This window comes from Pholcus phalangioides, unplaced genomic scaffold, assembly GCF_987345545.1.
Source record: "Pholcus phalangioides strain wild (caught in Gottingen) unplaced genomic scaffold, Ppha-v1.0 ptg000017l_1, whole genome shotgun sequence".
NCBI classification, from domain to species: domain Eukaryota; kingdom Metazoa; phylum Arthropoda; class Arachnida; order Araneae; family Pholcidae; genus Pholcus; species Pholcus phalangioides.
In genome coordinates, this window is record NW_028301610.1 from 4,899,807 (window position 1) to 4,922,488 (window position 22,682).

General features: G+C 36.2%; 1 protein-coding gene across 1 annotated transcript; it reads right to left on the reverse strand.

Moving 5' to 3' along the window:
* Positions 1-4,992: 4,992 nt before the first annotated feature.
* LOC149072136 (protein SSUH2 homolog) lies at positions 4,993-19,893 on the reverse strand. The gene is made up of 12 exons (XM_089246489.1): positions 19,542-19,893; positions 15,614-15,704; positions 15,445-15,510; positions 13,748-13,817; positions 13,445-13,574; positions 13,255-13,315; positions 10,659-10,846; positions 10,509-10,549; positions 9,957-10,049; positions 8,674-8,776; positions 7,677-7,781; positions 4,993-5,348 (listed from the first exon to the last, which is right to left on the reverse strand). The coding sequence occupies exons 2-12, from the start codon at positions 15,678-15,680 to the stop codon at positions 5,202-5,204; spliced, it is 1,071 nt and encodes a 356-aa protein (XP_089102615.1). The 5' UTR covers positions 15,681-15,704; positions 19,542-19,893; the 3' UTR covers positions 4,993-5,201.
* Positions 19,894-22,682: the final 2,789 nt, after the last annotated feature.

Sequence of the window (22,682 nt, forward strand, 5' to 3'; positions counted from 1 at the left end):
ATATTTTTGTAATCCCACCTCTTTATAATATTCGAGATTTTTTCCCCGTTTAAAGCGTTTTTCCGCTAATGGAGTTTCTTCCCCATGACGGTTTTTTTTAATTTTTTGAAAAACAAAGTGTTTTTGTGTACACTGCACATATGTTAAGATATAAATAAATCATTAATCAATCAATTAATTGTTTTGAAAAATATTAATGTAAGATCTGGACGAACCCCTTCAAGCTACGTATTTAAAAACGATATTTTTTGGCGATTTTTTTCTAAATATATGAAACCAAAAATGGAATTTTATAGCATTCATAATGATATGTAGTTTAATATTGAAACTATTATAAATTTTATGTTTTGATCATACTAACATACCAAATATACTAACATACCAAGATAACTTGAACTTTGACATAAATAAATCACATAAATCAAAATATGCCAAAAATTGGTTCATAAAATATAATAATGACCGGAGACATTATTCTGTTAAAAAATGACCACAAAAAGTTGATGAAACATAATTTATATTTATATATACCATATATTTACATGTGCAATATTTTCATCAATTCTCATTTTTCAACATGCTCATTAAAATTAATATTTTCTTCAGAAATGAGCATTATATTTATTGAAAATTTGATGAGGTCACAGACACACACACTGCTCTCATCCTTATCTTCATTGCATTCCCTTGATAAATTCTTACGTTGATGGTAATATATTCTTTTGATGGTGTTCGGGTGATCAATTTTGAACCTGTAAAATTACAAACTTTATTTGATCTGCAGGGGAAAAACCATATGTGCTGTATAATTTCACTTATTATATAAAGTCAAAAACAACAAACAAAAATGCAAAATCTGTAGTTTCTTTAATTATTTATTTCATATAAAAAGAAAAATTTATATTTTGTGAAATTCAAAAATAGCGAGATCGTCACCATGGTCCCCACTTTCCTGAGCAGGGCCCCTAGGCGGAAAACTTTGGTGGCACCCCAAAACTAAACTTACCACAGGCCCTTCTATAGTGAATTTATAGCATAAGAAAAAAATTATAGTAATTGTTCCGGGCCCCAGGACTGGAGCCCTGTCAGCCCAACTCTTGTGGGGGCCATCATAATTTTATTTGGGAATTAATTAACTATAAATAAATTTGAAATTAAAAAAAAATAAAATTGAAAAAAATAAAAGGGGTGGAAGATTTAGCTGCCCCCCCACGGTGAAATTCGATAATTTATAAACGTTATAAATATGATTTTATAACGGTATTTTTGTCCCCACCTAAAATTAGCCGCCACCTAAATTTTGTCTCCAGCGTTGGTTGCCCCCCTTGCCTCCTCTAGTTCCGGCCCTGTTTCCAGGGCACCTTGAATTGCCATCACAGACTGATTTGGAGTCATAGCCCTATTAACACGTTCAGTATAATTTTATAAACAAAATATTCCACGGCAATTTACACCGATCATGGCACCCGGTTTCGGAGAATCGCTGCTATAGTATTTTCAATACAAAACCAGTATATTCAAAATAATTCGTTTCCACACGAGCTGAACAATTGGCGAGCATCGAATTTTATCCATAGAGCAAAGTATTAGAGGATGCAACAACAGAAGCATTTTTTTTTCATAATTATTATATATGTATATCAACGATGGTTTTTTTTTATTGTACGAATGTTAAATTTTTGACTTTGACGGGAAATCAAGGCATCATCACGAGTATCATTATTCTGTCATAATTATTTATCATGAAATTTGCCCAGAATTCGATATCCGATCATAAACTTTATTATAATTCCACTAGCAAATAATGTTCGTTATTTATTGAGAGAGAGAAATCACAAAAGATATCGTCACTCACCTTTTTTTCAGCATTTGTCGGAGGGCTTCAAAAATATCTGCAAGGCTGAATCAACATCCATATCCTCTACCTCAGAGAAGACTGTGATCCGATATGAGAAAATTATTGCTTCAAAATAATCGTTTCATTTTCAAATAAAGTATTCCATTCCTACAATCTCGAAATAACTCAAACAACGTGGATGGCGGCCATTATCTTTTGTTTACGAGCACTCACTGCGCATGCGTTAGACCGTGGTTCGTCTACTGATCCACCTAGTGCGGTGGTTCAGATCCAGCCACCAAAACTGGTTTTTAAGCCATGGTTCAGGCGCGGAGAATACCGTTTTTGACGTGAACCTCACTGTAACCTGCGATCGTGGTTTAAACCGTGACGGTGAATACGGCCCTCAAGGACGCACACAGATATCTCGTAATTGTTGAAATAAAAGGCATCAAGTTCAGTGAGATATCTCGTCATTTCTACTGTAATGGTCAAACCGCGCTTTTGCAGATAGAGGAGAAAGTTTAGAGCACGTTCTTTAATCTAAATAACACTGCTCACTGATTTTGTTCTCAAAGATATTTCTCTGACTTTCGGGCGCTGATTCCGAATCTGGAATTGATTTTATCAGATTGGCTCTAGTTTTGAGATAAATTGAAGATCAAATTTCAATGTTAATTCATCAGCAGCACACAAATCACATTCGAAGTGTGTGAAACGTAAATCCATAATAAACTTAATATCAGCAAATAAAGACCACTAATGTCTGATCATGATATAAATTTAGTAATATATTGAATAAAATAGAGGAAAATAAAAAAGAAATGGAAATTAAAAATTTCTTCACAAAAATTGTAATAAGTTCATAACGTGCAATAAACCTTACTGTGGCTTTGAATCAGCTGAAAAATTATGAGATCAACTAGTTTCAGGCACTGATTTCGATATCATGGCACCCGTCAATCTCTACGGATGAACCTCGACGGCTCACTCCAGACACCCTTTAAAGATTGTTACGTTAGTTTTGATACGTTCTGTATAGTAGATATATATACACTCGATAAAGAGGAAACTGAAAACTTGAAAAAATTAGTTATAATAGAATGTTTTGATGGCGATCCCATTTTCGTACATCTTAACCCTCTCATTGACATTGACGAGATATCTCGCTTTTTTAAAAAGCTTTTATTTTATAAATCACAAGCCTAGATATTTTTTAAAGCTGATTTTTCTCAATGGAGCTGGCGAGTAGGTTAATGTACATAACTTACGTATGGTAAACAGCTCTAAATTTTCGGAACTACTACTGCCATGACTTGGAAAATATTTTTAGCTTATACATAAGAAAAATGTTTTCTGTTTGTCTAGATACACACCTAACTATATGATCCGTGCAGAATTTAGACACCCGCATACCTCAATAGTTTTCAAAAAAAGAATGTTGCAATTCTATTTACGCACATTGAAATTTTAAACAACGAGACTGTTAAAACAAAGCCTGCTGCAACTCTATAAGTCCCCTTTCACACGGAGCGGATGCGGGTCCGTATACCTTTTCACACGAGCACGTTTGAAATTCGTGCATAAAAACTATTTTTTCGCAATTTTTGTAATTATTTTTCTCCTTCACCCCTGATTCAGTGCCCATAGGCATTTTTTTGGTGGTTTAATCTAGAGCCCCACAGAATATGGGTATAAAGATGTCTTCATTCCGATCCTCACAAGTAGTCGATGGGAAAAAATCTGTCTTTTCAAGTTTTTCAAGTTTTATAAAAGGATTTTTATCAAAGTTTTATAGTGTAATACCAGCCTTAGGCCGGTATTACACTATAAAAGTTTTGGAAAAGCTCTTTGATAAAACGTGAAAAATTCAACCAATAAGATGCGCCTATTGGTTGAATTTTTCAACTTTTATAAAAGATCTTTTATAAAACTTCATAGTATAATCTCGGCCTCAAGTCCGGATTACACTATAAAATGTTGATAAAAATTCTTTTAAAAAAGCAACTAATAAATTTAGCGGTTGCATTTGCTCGAATGCAACCGATAAATTTATTAGTCGCTTTTTTGAAGTTTTATAAAATAACTTTCATAAACCTTTTTTAGAGTGAAATCCCATCCTTAGAGTAGTCACTTCTGAAATATAAAATTTCATTTTTTAAGTTTATAGACTGAATATCGAGTAAAATATACTTGTAGGTATCTCTCGGGGGAACCACCAAAAATATTCAAGTGCTAGGGTCTTCAAACGTCTTAATCTGGCCCTGAGTGAACACCGTACGTGGATAACGTTGTTTAATAAAAGTATTTTTTTAAAGTTCAAAAAAATTAAAAGATTAAAAATTTAAAAGAAAAATTATTTAAAATAATATTTCAAATATTTATATTTTTTAAATAATTTTAAAAATTTAAAAAGAAAAAAATTAAATTTTTTAAATTAAATTTAAAAGTCATTAAAGTATGTAGTCAATTAAATATTCGTAATAAGCAGAACGGCTTATAATTTTGGTCCCGTCAGTGGCCGTTGTTGACAAGTTTTATTATATAAAATTGTAAAGTATGGACTAAAGGCAGTTAAAGTTGCTATATCTCCATCTCAGAAGGAAACGGGGGGATAGACGCGTGTGGTTACATCCTATTGATAAACAGGGACCCTCATATAGTGTTTTTAAGGGTATATTTATGGCAAATAATTAAAAAAATTCTGTGCAAAATCGTCTTTAAAAAGTAGCCAAAGATGCGGATGAATTCGCTCCGGTTCCGCATCGTGTGAATAGCCCCGAATAACCCAATTGTCAAAACTTCTATGTGCGGATGCGGAGCCCGCACTTAGGTTTTGAATCTGTAATCGGATGTTCGAGATCGTCGCACTGAATCGTACCGAGATGAATTTGCGGTATGTTGTAATATAATTGCATATACTTTCTGCAAATAGTCGTAAATGCGTTTTTCTATCTATTTATTTTAATTTTTTACTATTACATTAGCACGTGGTGATTTATTCTAACATTCCTGTATTTTATTCATTACTTTTGGATGTACCGGCACATTTTTTGCCACTTTGATTATGGCTCACGAGCTGAATCAATAAAATTTTAAATTTGAAATTTTTGGAAGAAAATAAAATAACGCAATGAACAACCCGTGAATACATATTATAGCTCCGAGAAATATCTCCCTTTTTTAGAGAGAAACTTCTTTTTTTATTTGCAATCCAATCAACGGGTCATAAACATTTTCAACAGTAATTTTTGACGAAACTCAAAAACAGTCTCTTTCATTGACAAATTCGAATATTTTAACGACAACAACATTGAAACCTTATCAACTTATACATATATTCGCAGTGCCATTGACAAAATTCTTATAGAATGTTGCAAAGCCAGCAACATCTTTGAGGATAGCTCTCGAAATACACTTTGTTCTCGAATCCATAAACGTAAAAAGATCCGACTTGATTTTTCCATTGGTATTCCACTTCTGCCAAAGGTACGATCCTTAACGTGTGACGCTGCAATAATATAAATAATAATAGTAATAATAATAATAATTTCTTGAAAAAAATGGAGAAAAATAAATAGAGTATATATATCGTATATATAAGTTAAGGTAAATGTGATAAATGTGGTTACTATACATAACCAGTTATTATGCATAATCACCGAACATTTTGGCAAGTTTGATAAATTTCAGTAAATTAATCACTTTTACCGGTGATTATGCATAGTACCCAAGCGCTAGTAGTAAATATGATAAATTTCCTGGATTAATCACTTTTACCGGTGATTATGTATAACACAGAAGTGTCGCGTCATTGGTAAACATGATAAATCGTACTGTATGATATACATGATAATTCATACATGTATTGCATCATTATATCGGGGTCCGACTATATTCATCACACATACTAGACACATTTGGAATTTTTTCATATTTATCTAATTCACCAGTTACACTAAGGTATTATCATAATCACAGATAAAGGCAATAAATTTCAAGTATTTATCAAATTAACCAACGACGCTTGGGTATTATACCTATTCGCCGGTAAAAGTGATAACTTTATCACCCTTACCAAGACGATTGATAAGTATGCATAATAACCGATTTACCACATTTACCGCAAAGCCGGGTTTTCCTAGGAGTGGAATTTCTGCGCCTTGTGCAGCGTGAAAACGCTGATTGGTTAAAAACTTGAAATTCAGGTTTTTTTGACTAATCAGAGTTTTCACGCTGCACGCACTGTAGAAACCTGCTTCTAGGAAAACCCAGCTTTACATATAGACACAATATTCTACTCAAGGGATTGCTTGATCCGTCCAGAGTATACAATATAAATTTATTCCATGGTGGCCAACAATTCCGAAATAAATATCAAGTACTGAAACAAAATATACAAGTAAAGACAAATATTACAAAAGCCTTTTGGTGTGACAAAACTATATACTGGGAACTGAGAAGTACACTCGTGTGCAAAATTAAGAGAATTAGCACATTATGTCGAATTTCTGATAAACTAATAGACAGATTTTAATGAAATTTTTTATGAATACACAGTTATAACAGGGAAAGAGATGTGACATACAAAATTCGTAGTAAACACGCATGATTGTCACTAAAGCTCATCATTGCAGGAATGTCCAAAATCCACGTTGCGGGATCGAACCGAAAATGAGTCTGATATGGGGTATGGTCCCATCTCACAGTCAGACAGATCACACAGCGCGACGGCATACTGGACACGAGGCAGTTGAGGAGGCCCTAAGAGAATCGGTCTCACTCCTGCAACAACGCAATTTTCAGCTCCGGGATGGTTCTCGAAGGGGGATAGCGAGATGCAATTGCCCTCCCAAGAGCGTTCCAGACATGTTCTATAGATTTATTCTGAAAAGTCGAGCATAGGGCTCTAAGATCTCCTTGCTATACCTCCCAGCAGTCAGGGACCCTCTGTCAAACAAATGGAGGGGTGTGTGGTAGTCCAACATTATGTCTACTCAGACCATGACTCCACCACCATAGTGGTTCATCTCCCTGATGTAGGAGAGATTGTATCGAGTCCCAGGTTCTCTCCAGATGAGGGTACGTTGAGAATCCGTGTCCAGACTGAATCTCGACTCATCTGTGTTGACTGCACCATGTTAAACGCGCTCTCTTGCGAGCTGCCGTGAGCGGGACGCAAACAGCGGGTCCTCTAGCATAAAGCGCTCTCTTATGAAGCCTTCGGACAACAGTAAACCGTGAAACTCGAGCCACGAATCGTGGGAAACGCCTCGTGTCCTCATCATCCCGTCCGTGGTCACAGCTCCGCCCACACGCACGTGTACGCTTACGTATTCGACACTGAATATTTACATACTTCTTCGGCGGTAAATACCTTTGGTTCAGTATTTTTGTGAAAATAGACACACACAAATGTGAAAATTCTTAATTTTGCACACGAGTGTATTTCATTATTATAATAAAAGATTAATATAATTAATTATTAGTTTTTTGAAAACTAATTCATTCACATATTTTATTTTTGGTAGCTTATTAAAACAAAGGAGCCAAATATATGAATTGCTTTTGGGTTAATTTTTTTTTGGTTGTAAATATTATACTGAAAACCTCGACGGAGGCGCAAAAATATAATGGCAATTTATTTCATTTGACGAAACAATTATAGTATTTGATAAAATCTAATTGACAAGTCAATGGAATACTTATTTTAGAATTTTCTCTGTTGCAAAATAAGCTCATACTTAAATACGGCACTAAAATTCCTAAATTTTTGAAGAATCGTACAGTTTATTTAATAGAATTTAATTTAATAGAATTTGATAAATTCGTCATATACTTGTCTAAGAATTCTTTCAGTTGCGAAATCCGTGCTGTGTTTTTGAACTAATAGTCTCGAAGCTTGATCAACTGAAACATCTCCCGAATGAGCGATTGGCCATACCTAAAAAGAAACATTTTGACGTCTTATTAATTTACTTGTTATCATACGTTACGAAAATGAATTTTTGCGTTTTTCAAGAATATGCAACCATTTATCTGAGATGGTAATTAATTATTTATCAATGCTCATCTGCCATATTGAGCTGTCATCGTTGAAATATCATTAATTAAATTAACATTGTACATAATTTCGGACTCAAAGTAAATTTTTTATGATTTTAAGGGGGTTGTGGTGCACGATCTTGGCTTCCCATGCTTTCCTATGGGAAAAATCTCTTTCTTTCAAAGAACATTTAACACACATTTGCTATTCACTTTAGGTACTCAATTTATTTTTTTTCTCAAATACTATGCATATTTTTATACAATTCGACGAAAGCATTTAAGATTTTAATCTCGTTGGTTATTTTTTCTCGAATTTTCACTTCAACATGCGGCGTTTTCAAAAATCACTGAAAGTTACTCCTACTTTGTGCCATAAAATTTGTTTGAATCATTTTAATAACAATGCCTCTCGTTAAAGTATGTAACAATTTAGTATTGAGAGACGCACAAAGTTTCAAAACATTTGAACAAGTGGTGTTTGAAAAAATGTTTCTTATCTGACAAAAAACTCAGTTCTAAGAAAAGAGCATTTCAATGGAAGACATTAGCATATATAATGCCTGCCAGCAGTTTATATTAAAATATGATAAAAATACTTATATTGCAGGTAGAACAAAAATTCGAACACAGTTAGACGCAGAAAATTTCATTGTATTTGAAAAATTAGCGAAAATGAGGTTTTTAGAAAATTTGCGTGCACCAACCCCCTTAATGGGAAAAGTTTACCTTTATCCAATTAATTGTCACAAATCATTTACGAGAAAGTACGAGTTTAGAAAATTAGTTACCCGATCATTTTCTTCTTCAAAAACAAACTTGCCAGTCACTAACAACAGCTTTTCTTTTGGAAGAGCGCAAGTGTCTGAAATATAATTTTCATGATGGTTGGTCCTGGAATAAAATTGATATGGCACTTATTAGGTGAATGAGTAAATTATCAAATCACTCTCTCTCTCTCAAGTAATTCTGTTATTCTGCTATAGATGCTATAGATTAGTGTTTCTCAACATTTTCCAGCTCGTGTGGCCGCCTTCTGGACAGCATTTTCTTCTCGTGGCTCCCTTGTCCTATCTGAGGCCCCTACCCTCGTTCTAGAGCGGAACCCTTTCTACTTATCGAACTGAACTAAATCAAAACTAAATTTATATAATTAACAAAAGTTTATAAATAAGATCAATCTCTCGAACCCTGGGCCAGGCAGAGATCCAGAAGATGGGTGATCATCCCACCCAAGAGCCGAATTATGTAGGAATAACAGGCCTACGTAAAATACTGGACGATAACAGGAATCTACACAATAAATCGAACCTCTTGACACATCAATCTGGCTTCGCGCCTACCCTGGGTTAGAGTTCAGTGAGATTCCTTCTAGTGGGAGGTTTTGTGAATGGCCGTCTCAAAATAGTGGTTTACGGGCAAACTGATGTTCTGGGGCCCTCATACTTAGCTGGAGAAGTAATAGCTTACATATTTACATACTTAAATTTTAAAACCATAGTACCAGATCTCATCGTGTAGGCTCCCTATGGATATGAGACCTCCGGTCATGCCCCCATAGGTCCATGGCTTAAGATGGCCCTGGTTCTATGCACAGCTCTGCTGGATCCTGAAAAAGTAGTCACATTTTTACCCATCATATTTTACTTGAAAGCTTTATTTTTATTCACATGTCTCCGTGCCCCCCCCTCCCAACACTAGTCATGGCTCTGCTTTCATTTAATTTTCACCTGTGGCTCCCCCTAGAATATCCCAGGACCGCAAAGGGGACATATGGCCCCAGGTTGAGAATCACTGTGCTAGATCATGCATTTATTTATATCATCTCATTTCTGTATTTCTTGATATCTCTCATTTAAGCTCTTTTTAAGCACAACTACAGCTCATTGCAAAAAAAATTTCGATTAAATACTTCAAGTGTGCAAGTGTATATATGTATACTTCAATACATTCAATTGATTTTCATATTCTTCATAACTTAAATAAGAAGAATTGATAGAAATTCGATTCCAAAATTTATAAATCGGCAATAAATTGGATGTCATCTCGATTATGTTTAACTCTTATTACTCACCATGTGACGTTCAGTTGGACAAATCCTTTGAGATTGCAATGGCCTTTGCAAGTGCCGCATGTAACTTTTCCAGATCCACTGCAATTTAAACAGCTAAAAAATAGAGAAAATTACGGTTATTATGTTTTAATAGCTGTTTATGGGCCACTACATGATGTAGGATGAGAAGAGAAAAGGCTGCCAGTCTGCCTTTAGCATTCATACAGCAGTTTTTATCGGTCATGCACAGGCCATTTTATAAGAAATTCAAACTGGTGGGCCAAGTAGAAAGTATGGTGGGCCAAAATTCCCACCGGGTAATATGTTAAAAAAGGCTTGTTCCTGTGTGTGCAACGTAATGACATGACTAATAATGTAATTTAGAAACTTTTATCCTTGAGTTTATAATCGGTACCTCCCCGAAGAACGATGATAATTTATTACGACCGATAATTACCGATTGAAAATTAAGAGATTGCACTGCAATATGATTGAAAATATATCGAGTTTTCGTGTTGTATCAATCAGTACTTCGAGTGCAAAATGAAATACTTGTCTCAATATTTTACTGACCTGGATGATGTAGATCGGCCTTCAGAATCGGTAGAGGATGTCTGTAAACACATGAGAAAAATCCTTTTTGTTACACAGTGTTCAATTTAGTATAAATTAAATTACTGTACCGGTTCATAGAATTTTTTTCAAAAGAAAAGTTTTCCGTACACTCCCAGAACCATTGCAGCTGGAACAAGTAACTTTTCCTGATCCATAGCATTCATGGCACGTTTTGACGAATGCAGTGTGAGGGACTTCGACATTCTGTGTGCCATTTGCAAAAATATTACTGGGACTGATGATCATTTCCCAAGGTCCAGGAGCTCGGCCATTCATCGGTCCGTCAATGAATTGACCTGAAATGAAAAGCAAAAGATGAGAGATAAACAAAATATTTTTTATGATTTTTCTTTTATATTTAAGTTTGTTTTTGCTTTTCAAACGTGCCTTGTATGTAAAGCGTTTTCATACAATAATATGAATGAAGGAATTTGTTTATAGTTGCTCGTTTTACTTGCATCCACCTAATGCAACAGAATATATTACGAGGTTTGGTGAATTTAAAACCAACTAAATTCTTGTTCGAATCTTCCTTGACACATGGGCCTCATTTTCATTAGTGGAAGAGAGATGGCGCCAAGATGACCGTATATAAACATATCGGTACTTCAAACGATCTCCACACGGCTGGTGCACAAATATCTCGATCAGAGCCATTTAGTGGAACCTCCATAACGCACGCAATGTGTTGTAATCCTCAACGCATTTCGCTGTATATTAATGGGCACTTCCCGTAAGCGGGCAAATATTTCGGTCCCATGGTGCCCGTTATCGTGAGTTTCCACTGCATGAGGCAAAATACGGTCTGAATCGGCTATAGACTGTCAGTCACTGTTCAATTCTCTTTCTTGTAAGCATAAAATCACCGCGGTTATACAAAAATGAACAAATCTTACAATTAAGCTTGAAATTTTCCTATTGTGGTCGAAATAAGATTTGAAATATATACAGGGTGTTCGTAAACTGTTTACAAAAAATTAGAGGGGTGATTGCACTCATCAAGATGATCAATATTTACGATGGAACCTATGGTCGCAATCCAGTTGGAGTGTCACAAAAACGTAAAGTAAGTTGTCTACGTTGAAGTTTCATCAGTGAAGAAATAAGTTGCACAATCCAGTGAGAAAGACTTAACGGAGATGTTCAAAGTGGAGTCTAAGGGTGTCGTTGCACAGTTAACATAATTTAAAGCCTAGCAGGAAACAGAAGAAGAAACCTTCATATGCAAATCAAAGTTCATGACGTCAAAAACCAGAAAAAGGAGATAAGGGCAGAAATCGGGATGTTGCAGAAACGTCTGTTTTACTGCCGTAACTGTGAAATTCAATTGCGCAGTATTTTTTTTTGAGACAAGGTGACTTGAGGATGTCTCAACAACGTGATTTACCGGAATCCATGGCATGGCGTGTTATAGGCAGACTGGAATCCGGGCAAACACAACGTAGTGTCGCGGACGCTGTTGGAGTCGCCAGAAGTGTTGTTGCAGGCTGTGGAATCGATTCCAAGAAACAGGAAATGTTAGACGTCGACCAGGGCAAGGTCGGCCACGCGCCACTACAGCAACTGATGACCGGTATATACGGTTAACAGCCCGTCGAAACAGAACAGAGAATGCTACGCAGCTGCAAAGACGGTTGCTCTTGGCAACAGGACGAAGGGTGTCCAGCCAAACAGTACGTAATCGGCTTCATGAGGGAGGGCTCTATGCACGTAGGCCAATGGTCTGCATTCCATTGACCCCACGCCACCGTGCGGCCCGAAGAAGATGGGCTGCTGAACATCGAGATTGGGAGCAACATGATTGGAGCCAAGTGCTGTTTACAGACGAGTCCCGATTCAGTCTGGAGTGTGACACCCGACGTGTTCTGGTATGAAGGGACAGGGGCACTCGAAATAACCCCGCATTCGTTCGTGAAAGGTCACAATACAGACGAGCTGGTTGGATGGTATGGGGTGGAATCAGCATAGGCGGACGTACGGACCTGCATATCATTCGGAATGGCACTTTGACGGCCCGAAGGTATGGAGACGAGATACTGCGACCTCATGTCATCCCTTACGCTGGAGCCATTAAAGATTCCTTTGTTTTCCAGGATGATAATGCCCGACCGCATAGAGCTCGTCTGGTGGAGAACATGCTTGAAGCTGAAACAATACAGGGTATGGAATGGCCAGCGTACTCAGCAAGGCCGTCTGTTACTGTCCGAGACTTGCAGATTGCACTTCTTGAGGAGTGAAACAGTATTCCCCAAAGTCTGATCGATAACCTCATCGCATCCATGGCAAACAGGTGTGCAGCAGTCTTAGCTGTTCGAGGAGACCACACGCCCTATTAAAACTCATGCATCATGTCTGAACAGTACTTTTTTTTATCGTTTACATGTAACCAAATTGTTGCCCTAAATCATCTTTTCATGTTTTTTCCATATTTTCAAAGAATTAAAGCTTAATTCCAAATTTTTTTATGTCTTTTTTCTGTATTGCGCATTGATACGCGTGTACTATCCATTGTATGCCAATACGTGGCTGTCTCGCACGGTTTTCTTCACTTTTTTGCTTGCTCCCCTAATTGTTTTGAGCAGTGTAGAATGTGGACGAGGTGCATGCGTGGTTTAGTAGTTGTACATATATAGACTGCTAGCATATTAATCACATAAAGAACAAAGCACGACAGGAAAATTTTAAGAAATTTATCTAATCTTACCAGTGTAAGGAACGTAGCACCAACTAGTTTCACGTTTTTCACCAAATGTTTGAAACGTATACTAAAAATAATAATAATAATAATAATGAATTCTTGGTTTATTCGAAACTTTTTCAAATTTTACGAAAAGAAAAAAAGAAGAAATTAGAAATCGCTCATTAAAAAATGAAAAGAAATTGTCACCACTTACGTGAAAAGCGCTCTTCATTCTGATTTCTTTAATTACCATGTTGGTCGCAGTACCCTTGCCGTAACAACAATGGCTTGCAACATATTGAAAAACAGCTTCTCTTACCTCTTCTTCGTTTATTATTGGAATGCTATAGAAAAAACATGTACATTTTAACACAACAAAAACACTAACAAAAACAAAAATGCATCTAACAGAAACTGATAAACAATTTTTAGAATTATTTAGTTAGGTGTCATTAAGAACTGGACACTTCTAATGATAAACAATGTTGCAAAATTTGTAAATATGTATGTATCATACTCAGAAATTGCCTGCCGTTCTGGTGCATTATCCAAGTTCCAGTCAGGAGCAGTAGGAGGTGCTACTATCCCTACAAAACAATTGTTTAAGATCTTTATATCATTGAAATTGTGACATTATCCCAATACTTTTTATGGTGAATTTTTATCATAAAGGAACTTGATCCTATACAGGGTGTTCCAAATTGTTTGAATAGCAGATATCTCCACAACCGTTGACTTTGGTACATACTTTCAGTTACAAAAAGCTTTCAAACGAAGCGCAGTTATTTGAAATCTTAAAATTTGTTTGAGGTATCGTATTCGTTATAAACTAAAGAAGTTAACTTTTTATACAGTCCCCGCGGGCTCAGAAACCCAATCAGAAAGTTGTCGCCATGTCTCTTCCGAAGCCAATAAAAAAAAAAAATTAAACGTTTCTAAGTGCAATATTCGCTGAAATACTACTTTGAATTTTTAAAAACGGAGAAAAGTTTGAAAAGAACGCCATAAACTAACAGAAGACGCTTCTTTCCCTCATTTATGCTGTTCTTTCCAAATTTTTCTCCAATATTTTTGAATTCAAATATTTCAACGAATATTGCAATTAGAAAAGTGGATTTTTTTTGTTGGCCTCAAAAGAGACAGAGCAACAACTTTCTGGTTGTGTTTTTGAGCACAGGGGACTGTATAAAAAGCTAATTTCTTTATTTTATTATGTATACGACTCTGAATAAAATTTCAAGATTTTAAGTAACTGCATTTGAGAACTTTTTGTTTAATTGAAAGTACTAATGTTTCTGAAGTAAACGGTTGCAGAGGTATCTGTTGTACAAACAATTTGGCACAGCCTGTACAGGACTCGAGCAGTTTTAATTTTGAAATGGCTTTCGACTCATTAAAGCATACATACTGAACCCATGACCCGTGGGCCAAATGTGGCCCTCAGAGTCTTCTGATGTGGCCTGTGACCTTAAACTTAATTTTGTAAAACGTGAACTGCAAAACATTATTCATACAAGTATTGTTTGTTTAAACAGTGGTTACCCCCATATCATGCCCTTCCACTGTGGATGCCAACGGGCTTGCGGTTAAAATGGTTTTAAATTCCAACTTAGACAGCTCCCTGTAAAAAGACGATCCTGGTCTTTCATTTTAACTATATTGTTACATAAAAATTTATAAAAAATTGAAAATCATTTAACATTTCACTCAACTGTTACCCACGACATTTACCAAACCACTCAAGTGGCTCACGAAAGATTCGTAGCATATATTCTCAGATAATCTAAGTAGTCCGCGACACGTTTTTTACACCAAACCCAAACAAAGTGGACTGCTCTCGCCACAAGGTTGGTGAGCACTCTTTCTTTAAAGATTATTAGGGAGACATTCTATTTAATAAAACAAATGGCGTTTGGGCTCTTCTAATGAACTGATATTAATTAATTACCATCATATAATGGATATTAATAGCATGGCATACATAGATGGTATTATTAATATACACCATCATATAACAGCTTTTCAGTGAAGTAGAATAAATAAAATTCAAGGCAATGAGACAATTAAAAATTTGATCCTACCTAGTATGTTATATTATAACAATGAGCTCTAATACATGAATTGGCTGAAGTTGTGAATTCGTAAACATCGAGGGTGGACGGTATTTTACATGATATAAATCACATATAAATAATTTAGTTTAACATACTTTACCTTCTTTGAAGTTTTCATATCCCGGAACTGGTTCATTCGGACCCGTTGCGTGAGGTGGAACTCGACCTGAAATATTTCAAGTGGAAAACTCATTTTCTTATTCGGAAGAAAAAGCCAAAAGGTCATCACTATATAAAAACATGTCGATATTAACATAGTATTGACATACTTTCCGATTTTTCCGGATACCCCTGGTACGGAGGCGACTGTTGCTGAGTGGGAGGATAACTTGTCATCTTTAATCCCGGGATAATGTAATGCTGAAATATTTTCGTATCAGTCGAGTAAATTACAAAAAATTACTTTTCCAACGTCATGAAATGAATATGTAAATTTATTCAAACATGTTTTTTCATACAAACACTCTTGTTAGATTCTTATCAATCACATCAATAATTCACAACGTGCATCATTATAGAAAACTATTATTAATCCTCGAGAATGCGTTTTAAGCTTCTACGTAAATATTTTGGACTCCGATATTACTTTTTTTAAAACTCTTGAAGTCTTGACGTGCAGCGAAAAGTGTGGGTCGATATTTATAGCTTGTTTATTGGGGGGAAAAAAGTAGTTTTTACGGAACATACAACTTTATTAACAGCACCATCCAATTAAGAACACAAAAGCAAAAATCAGGCAATTCGTCTTTCAAGATGAGTGAAATTAAGAAAAAAAAAGTCCATAAAACTTTTAATGTCAATTGCATCTATACAGTAATTCAAAAAATTCAAGAAATATGACAGATAAACTTGAAAACACAAAAAATATATAAAGGGTTTATACAGGGCGATTATAATTAAAGTTCCCGTGTGCAATTAATAACTTAGTTATATATCTCGACACCATCGCTCTTTCAATGAGAGCATAATCAAAGAATCAAGTGTCTCTTCATAACTCAAATCCTGTATGCTAGGGTTTATCTCCCGGGAGCCCGCACATATAATGCGAGCAGGAATTTCCTGGGAATCTGAACTCATTTCCTGTGATCCCGGAAGAAGAGTAAGGTTGAACCAGATCACATTTCCGTAGTGAATTAGATATGCCTAAGAAACTTTTATCACTAGAAACATGCATTTTAGAAGCTGCAAGAGACAAATTTTGAATAAAATTAATCGTCTTAATAGATAAAGTATTAATATAATGAATATCACACAGTATATTTAACCCTCTCGGTGGGAATGACGAGATATCTCGTTCCTACCTCAATTTCTTCCCTGCCAATTTCTTGACAAGCCCTGACATTTTGTAATGTTGAAAAAATTTCCAACAATTTGTCGGATGGTAGAAATCTGGAATAAACGTCACTTAAACTCGTTTTTTTCTTATCATTCATTTGAATTCATTTATATACCCTTTTAGTGGCATTGACGAGATATCTCGCCTATTTGAAAGCCTCTTATTTTAGTATTGCAAGCCCAGATATTTTGTAAAGTTGATTTCTCAATGGAACACTTTTCCCTTTACCGTTATCTTTGCACCTGCTGAAAATCGGAAGAGAGCCTACTTCATTAAAAAAATATCATTTGCAGGGGGTTTAAGCTGAGATAATTCTTCTAATCAAGAGAATATTATGTTATATTATATATTAATAGTTTAACTATAATAATTTATTAACCGCATCCATTGCAAAATACTGTAGTATTTTAGGCTTAAAGCACAATTGGCAATCTGCGAGATGCATTCACCCCACTCCCAAACACATTGACCTGTTTTGGAGTCGAACCTTCAGCGACAAGAGAACAAATTATTTTTAGAATCAATATATGAGTTATTCAATTTTTTACTAAAAAATAATTAAACGCATAATTATTAATGATATTAGTTAATAAAATTTAAATATTAATATATATATATATACGTGTGTGTGTGTATATATATATATATATATATATATATATATATATATATATATATATATATATATATACATAACCTTTAAATATTAATACTTTATCTGTTATTAAATACAAAGGTCACAACAGACAAAATGCCCAACATGGTGACCGAGAAAAGATGCCCATAAAAAATACGGATCTCGAATATATATCTAAACTATATCAAAAATGCAGCAACCCAATGAGAGCAATAAAAAACCACCAATTATGATAAAATATAAACATACTACCTGTAAAAAATTAAGGTTGTCTTACAAAAAATTATGGTTGTCTCTAAATTTTTACTTAAATTGTTTACATTTTATTATAATCTCAGTCCGTCAAATCCCACGGATCCCGGGATTGAGAAAAAACCCAGGAACCATTAATACCTACTGCATACCAACTAGTGCTTTAGTAACTCTTTTCAGCAAGCAATCCACTGATCTCTGGAACCTGACGTTGTGGGTGGTTGTGGGAGGTTATTTCTTAATCAACGCAGAATAAAGTTTTGAAAATATAATCCACATATCAACGAGAATTTTAAAATCAGTAAGCCTAATCCAGGGCCGGATTAATCCGTATGAAGGCTTCAAGCACTAAAGTGATACTGGTGTGCCCCCTTTACTTTTAACATCAACGCATGGCATGGGGCCTCATGACGATTAGATCTGTTTACAATTTTCAAGGGAAAGAATGCAAATTGGTGAGCAGGTATTTTTTTAGGGGGGGGGGCAGGGGTCAGAAAAATAATTGTATACAAATACAACGCCACAACAGGCAAAATGCCCAAGGAGATGGCTGAGAAAAAGATGCCCATAACAAATATGGATGTTATATATTTCAAAAATTCAGCAACCCAATTAAAAATGCAATTAAAAATAATATATATACATGATGAAACAATTGCAACATGAATGAGAACAATATGGACAATGCCCATAAGAATACTTATGGTTGTCTAATACTAAGTATGGATAGTTTCTCGATTCCACCATGTTTATGGTATTCCTTTTTAAACGTATCAATTGTGTTAGAATTTATTACTCCCGGGGGTAAGCTATTCCATTTATTAACAACCCTATTAAAGAAAAATTCCCTGCGACACCATAACCTCGCATTGTCCCTTATCAATCGATACTGGTGTTCCCTTGTAAAAGCAGTCGATTGACAGTGTACTAATAGTAACCTGAAGCCTATGATGCCACAGCTCGAGAGCCTCAAGTACCTGGGAAGCCTCACGACAATATGATCTAGTTATAATTTTGGAGAGAGTGAGTATGAAAATTGGTAGGCAGGTATTTATAGCTAGAAGGAAGGGCTCACAAAATTTTGTTTTGACTGAGGGGGGGGGGGGGGCTTATGATGCTGCTCTAGAGACGGGCTATGGGCTGGTTCACTTTCCGGAAATTGAACGAAATCTCAGTGTAAAAACTGAGCATTAACGTGAGAGTTCTTGTTCGCAATTAACTTTTCTCTGCTTTTGTGTCACTCTGAGGGCCACAACTAGAAACGAAAATTTACTCTGTTGCTTGTGGGGGAGGGGCCCTGCATTCATTTTGGCACACCTACCTGTAATTTTTAACGGAAAAAGAGCATATTCAGCGATATTCTTATCCTGCGCTCGGGGCATTAGACCCCCTGCTCTTCCTTAATTGTGGCGCTAGTTAACCTGTCGATAAAAATCTTCAACTGTACGACCAAGTGCTCGTGAAATTTTAGGATTTTTTACCGGATGACTAACTCTGGGGAAAAAATTTACATTGAAAAAAAACAACAACTATTTTTGACATCATTGATATCATTTTCTGTGGTGCCCCTTTTCTCCTGATGCCATAAGCACGTGCTTATTTTGCTTAGTGGTTAAAACAATTTTTGGTTATTTTTTGCCATGGTTGCTAAAAATGGGCAATCATGCACTCGTCAACGCTACTCATCTGCTTATTCTGCGATTTAAGTTACTCTGGAGCAACGCTCTGTCGCTAACATACACGACTACGCCCACCAGTTTCCCGTCATCCGGTAATTTCCTGACAATTCCACAACATCTTGATCAAGTTTGTCGATAAAAATCGAAAAAGTAGAGTGTCAGTCATTTAGCGCTCTATTTTTACAATATTACAGTTTTAAAACATAGAAACCACGGAGTTTGCTGTGACAATGAAAAGAGATATTACCAGTCATAAATAAAATTTATGCAGTGTAAAATTAAATCTACCTTACCTGAAAGAAACCGGTCTTGAAAAACACAATGGGTTTGAAGCTACTGTAGTATCTGTAGTATCTAATACTTCACGTGTGTTGTTGCCTTGGAATAAGAGATAAGAGAAACTGATAAACGATAAGTAAGAAACGAATCAATCGCAAAGGCCCATAAATCCTAGGTGGCAAAAAAATTAACCCGTGCAGCTATTTGAGAATAAATTTTATGAATGTTTTCCCGATTAATTGATTTCCCCGATCATTCAGTTATTGGTGTATTTTTTAGAGATGACTAGAATGTTTTCCGATCAACACACGTTGTGCGAAAATTTGTCACGTGAAAGTAAATATCGCCTAGTCACACACCGTATATGACTCAGCACGTGTCGATGACTTTTTAAAATCATATGATTTGCAGGAAGTACAAAATAAAAGCTTCTTCCGGATAGGAAACTGCTCTCCGGTGCAAAGAAAATGTTCAGCACACACACATTTCTAAAAAACAAAAACTGAATAATTTCATTTCGACAATTTATTTCTGACAATCATACTGAAGAAAATGAAAATTGCAGTACGTGGAGGAATTGCATGACTATGATGAAATTTGGAGCACAAGAACAATTATCATGTTTAGAGCATGAGATCTTATTTGTACGAATTAACACATATTTACTCTAATTAACAATTTAGGCTGTTTTCGAAAATTCCGTGATCCTCATTATAAATGTCGCAGTGGAAATCATAATCACAATTCTGACAACATAAATACATTAGAGTCACGCATACACTTAAAGCACACATTCCGATATGTGCCACTTCGTTATTATGTCCGATATGTACGAGGTGCTTGTACGGTTAAGTAGTAGCACAGTAGTGGAGATCACTAATTCCTCTGCAAGATTCCACACCTTTTTTCAAGAAGGATATTTTTCCCGAATTTTTGTGCAGATAAGTGCTTCCCCCCCCCCACCGCTTCCTCCTCCTAACCAGACCATTATCTCTGTAATTCATGTTATAGTGCTGCCATCTGCCATCACTTTCCCTAACATAAGGGAATTCTAATGATTGAATAATTGTACCGTTGTATGCTTGTTGCTCTCTGTGGCGAAACTTTTAACGGGAAGATCGGCTTGTCATTCGCGCCTAGAAGTTGGGAACCGCAAGGCGCTGGTGGAGGTTCGCCACTATGAACACTCTACACCCACAGTGCTCCCCCCAACACCGAGAATAATAATAAAAATAAACAATGAAGAGAAATATAAAAGTCATCCTTTTTTCTATTTTTTTTTCTGTACTCATATTCCTTTATACTACCCGAAAAAAAAGGGAAACCATCACCCCTCTTTCCTTCTATTATCAAACTTTGAACAAAAACTGACTCTGCCCACCTCGCAAATGCTTCCCTCTGTACGGTATCCGCTGGTAAAAGTTCATAGCAGGATTGCAATCTGTATGGGTACAGATCAAGGATTCCATGATGAATATTGTTTACCAGCCAAGCGTCTGGCAGCTTCACGAGCACTGCTGGTCCTTGCACCTGAATCGGACGCTAACGCTTCCATTTCGGCTGCAGCACGCGGCGAACGTGCCTTCTTTACACATGGTTGTCCGGCTCTTACACGATCCTTCAGCTTTCCAGTTTCCTCAAACCGATGAACAAGCTTTATGAAACCTATCGCTCTCTCTGTTAAAGACCTTTTTCCAGTCCTCACATTCTTTTGAACTCGGAATTTACGCAAGGCAATGGTCGTTGATTCCTGGTTCATGCGAAACAACTTCACCAACAAAGCTTCATCCTTCGCACTCGGCATCCTTGTTCACATACACGGTTTACAACGGTGAACTGATTGTGGATTAGGAGCGCAAGTTCTCATAACCGTCTCATTTGCATATTTCCACCGAAGTCGCTCGTACCAGCGCCATCTATCGGCTATTTTTTGTTATTTTTTTCCCTGTCCTAAAAAAAATTCCAGTGACCTAGCGATGCTAACCGTTTTTTATTTCGGTTATTTTTGAATTGAACCGGTTTGAATTGTCCCATTTTCATGAATTTATAAAGTTTCTACGGACTTTTTTGCCCACCCTGTGTATTTCTAAAATACAGCAACTGAATTAAAAATGCAATTATATAAACTGAAAACAATATATACACACATGAGATAAAATATATTACACTGCTCATAAAAAACTTTATGGTTTGTCTTATCTAAAAATGGATAGCTTCTCGATTTACCCAACATGTTTATCTTATTTATTTTTAAACGTGTCAATTATGTTACAATTTACTACCCCCGGGAGTAAGCTATTCCTTTTATTGACAACCCTATTAGAAAAAAATTCCCTGCGGCACAACAACCTTGAATTGTTTGTCCCTTACCAATCGATACTGGTGTCCCCTTGTCGAAGCAGTCGATTGACGGCGCAATAATAATTCATGGTCCATCCACCCCATTGAAAATTTTAAAAACGATCATGTCCCCCGGCACCTACGTTCTTTCAATGTAAATATATTGAAGAAATCAAGTCTCAAGCTCAAACCTTGCGTACCAACGAAAGCACGCGTAGTTCCTCTCTGCACCCCATCAACCAAGTCTATATCCCTCTCTAGGTAGAGAGTTCCAAACCATTACGGCATACTCCAGTCCAGAACGAACTAATCCCCGGAAAAGTGGAAGAATCACTTTAGAATAACGAGAGTATTCGATTCGCTTTTTTTGACCACCGCTGAACAGTGTTCAGGAAACCTGAGCCGCTCATCAATAAGAACACACAGATCGGTTATCCTAGTTGCATCCGGAATAGTAACACTATTCAAATCATAAGTGAAACGAGGGTTTAGAGAGATATAGATGGCTTTTTTCTCAGCCAGAGATATCAAGGAAACAGTTATTTTCCGGATATTATGCTGAGGTGAGCTCGGAAAGAAAAGTCATCACGTCTCCGCCGGGACTCGAACCCAGGCCCTCTTGCATACCGGGCAAGCATGCTACCATCTACACCACCTCTACTTCAGCGCCTCACGACACAGTGCGTGAAATTAGGAAGGCAGATTCATGTGTCTCCAGTGGTGTAGATGGTAGCATGCTTTCCCGGTATGCAAGAGGGCCTGGGTTCGAGTCCCGGCGGAGACGTGGTGACTTTTCTTTCCGAGCTCACCTCAGC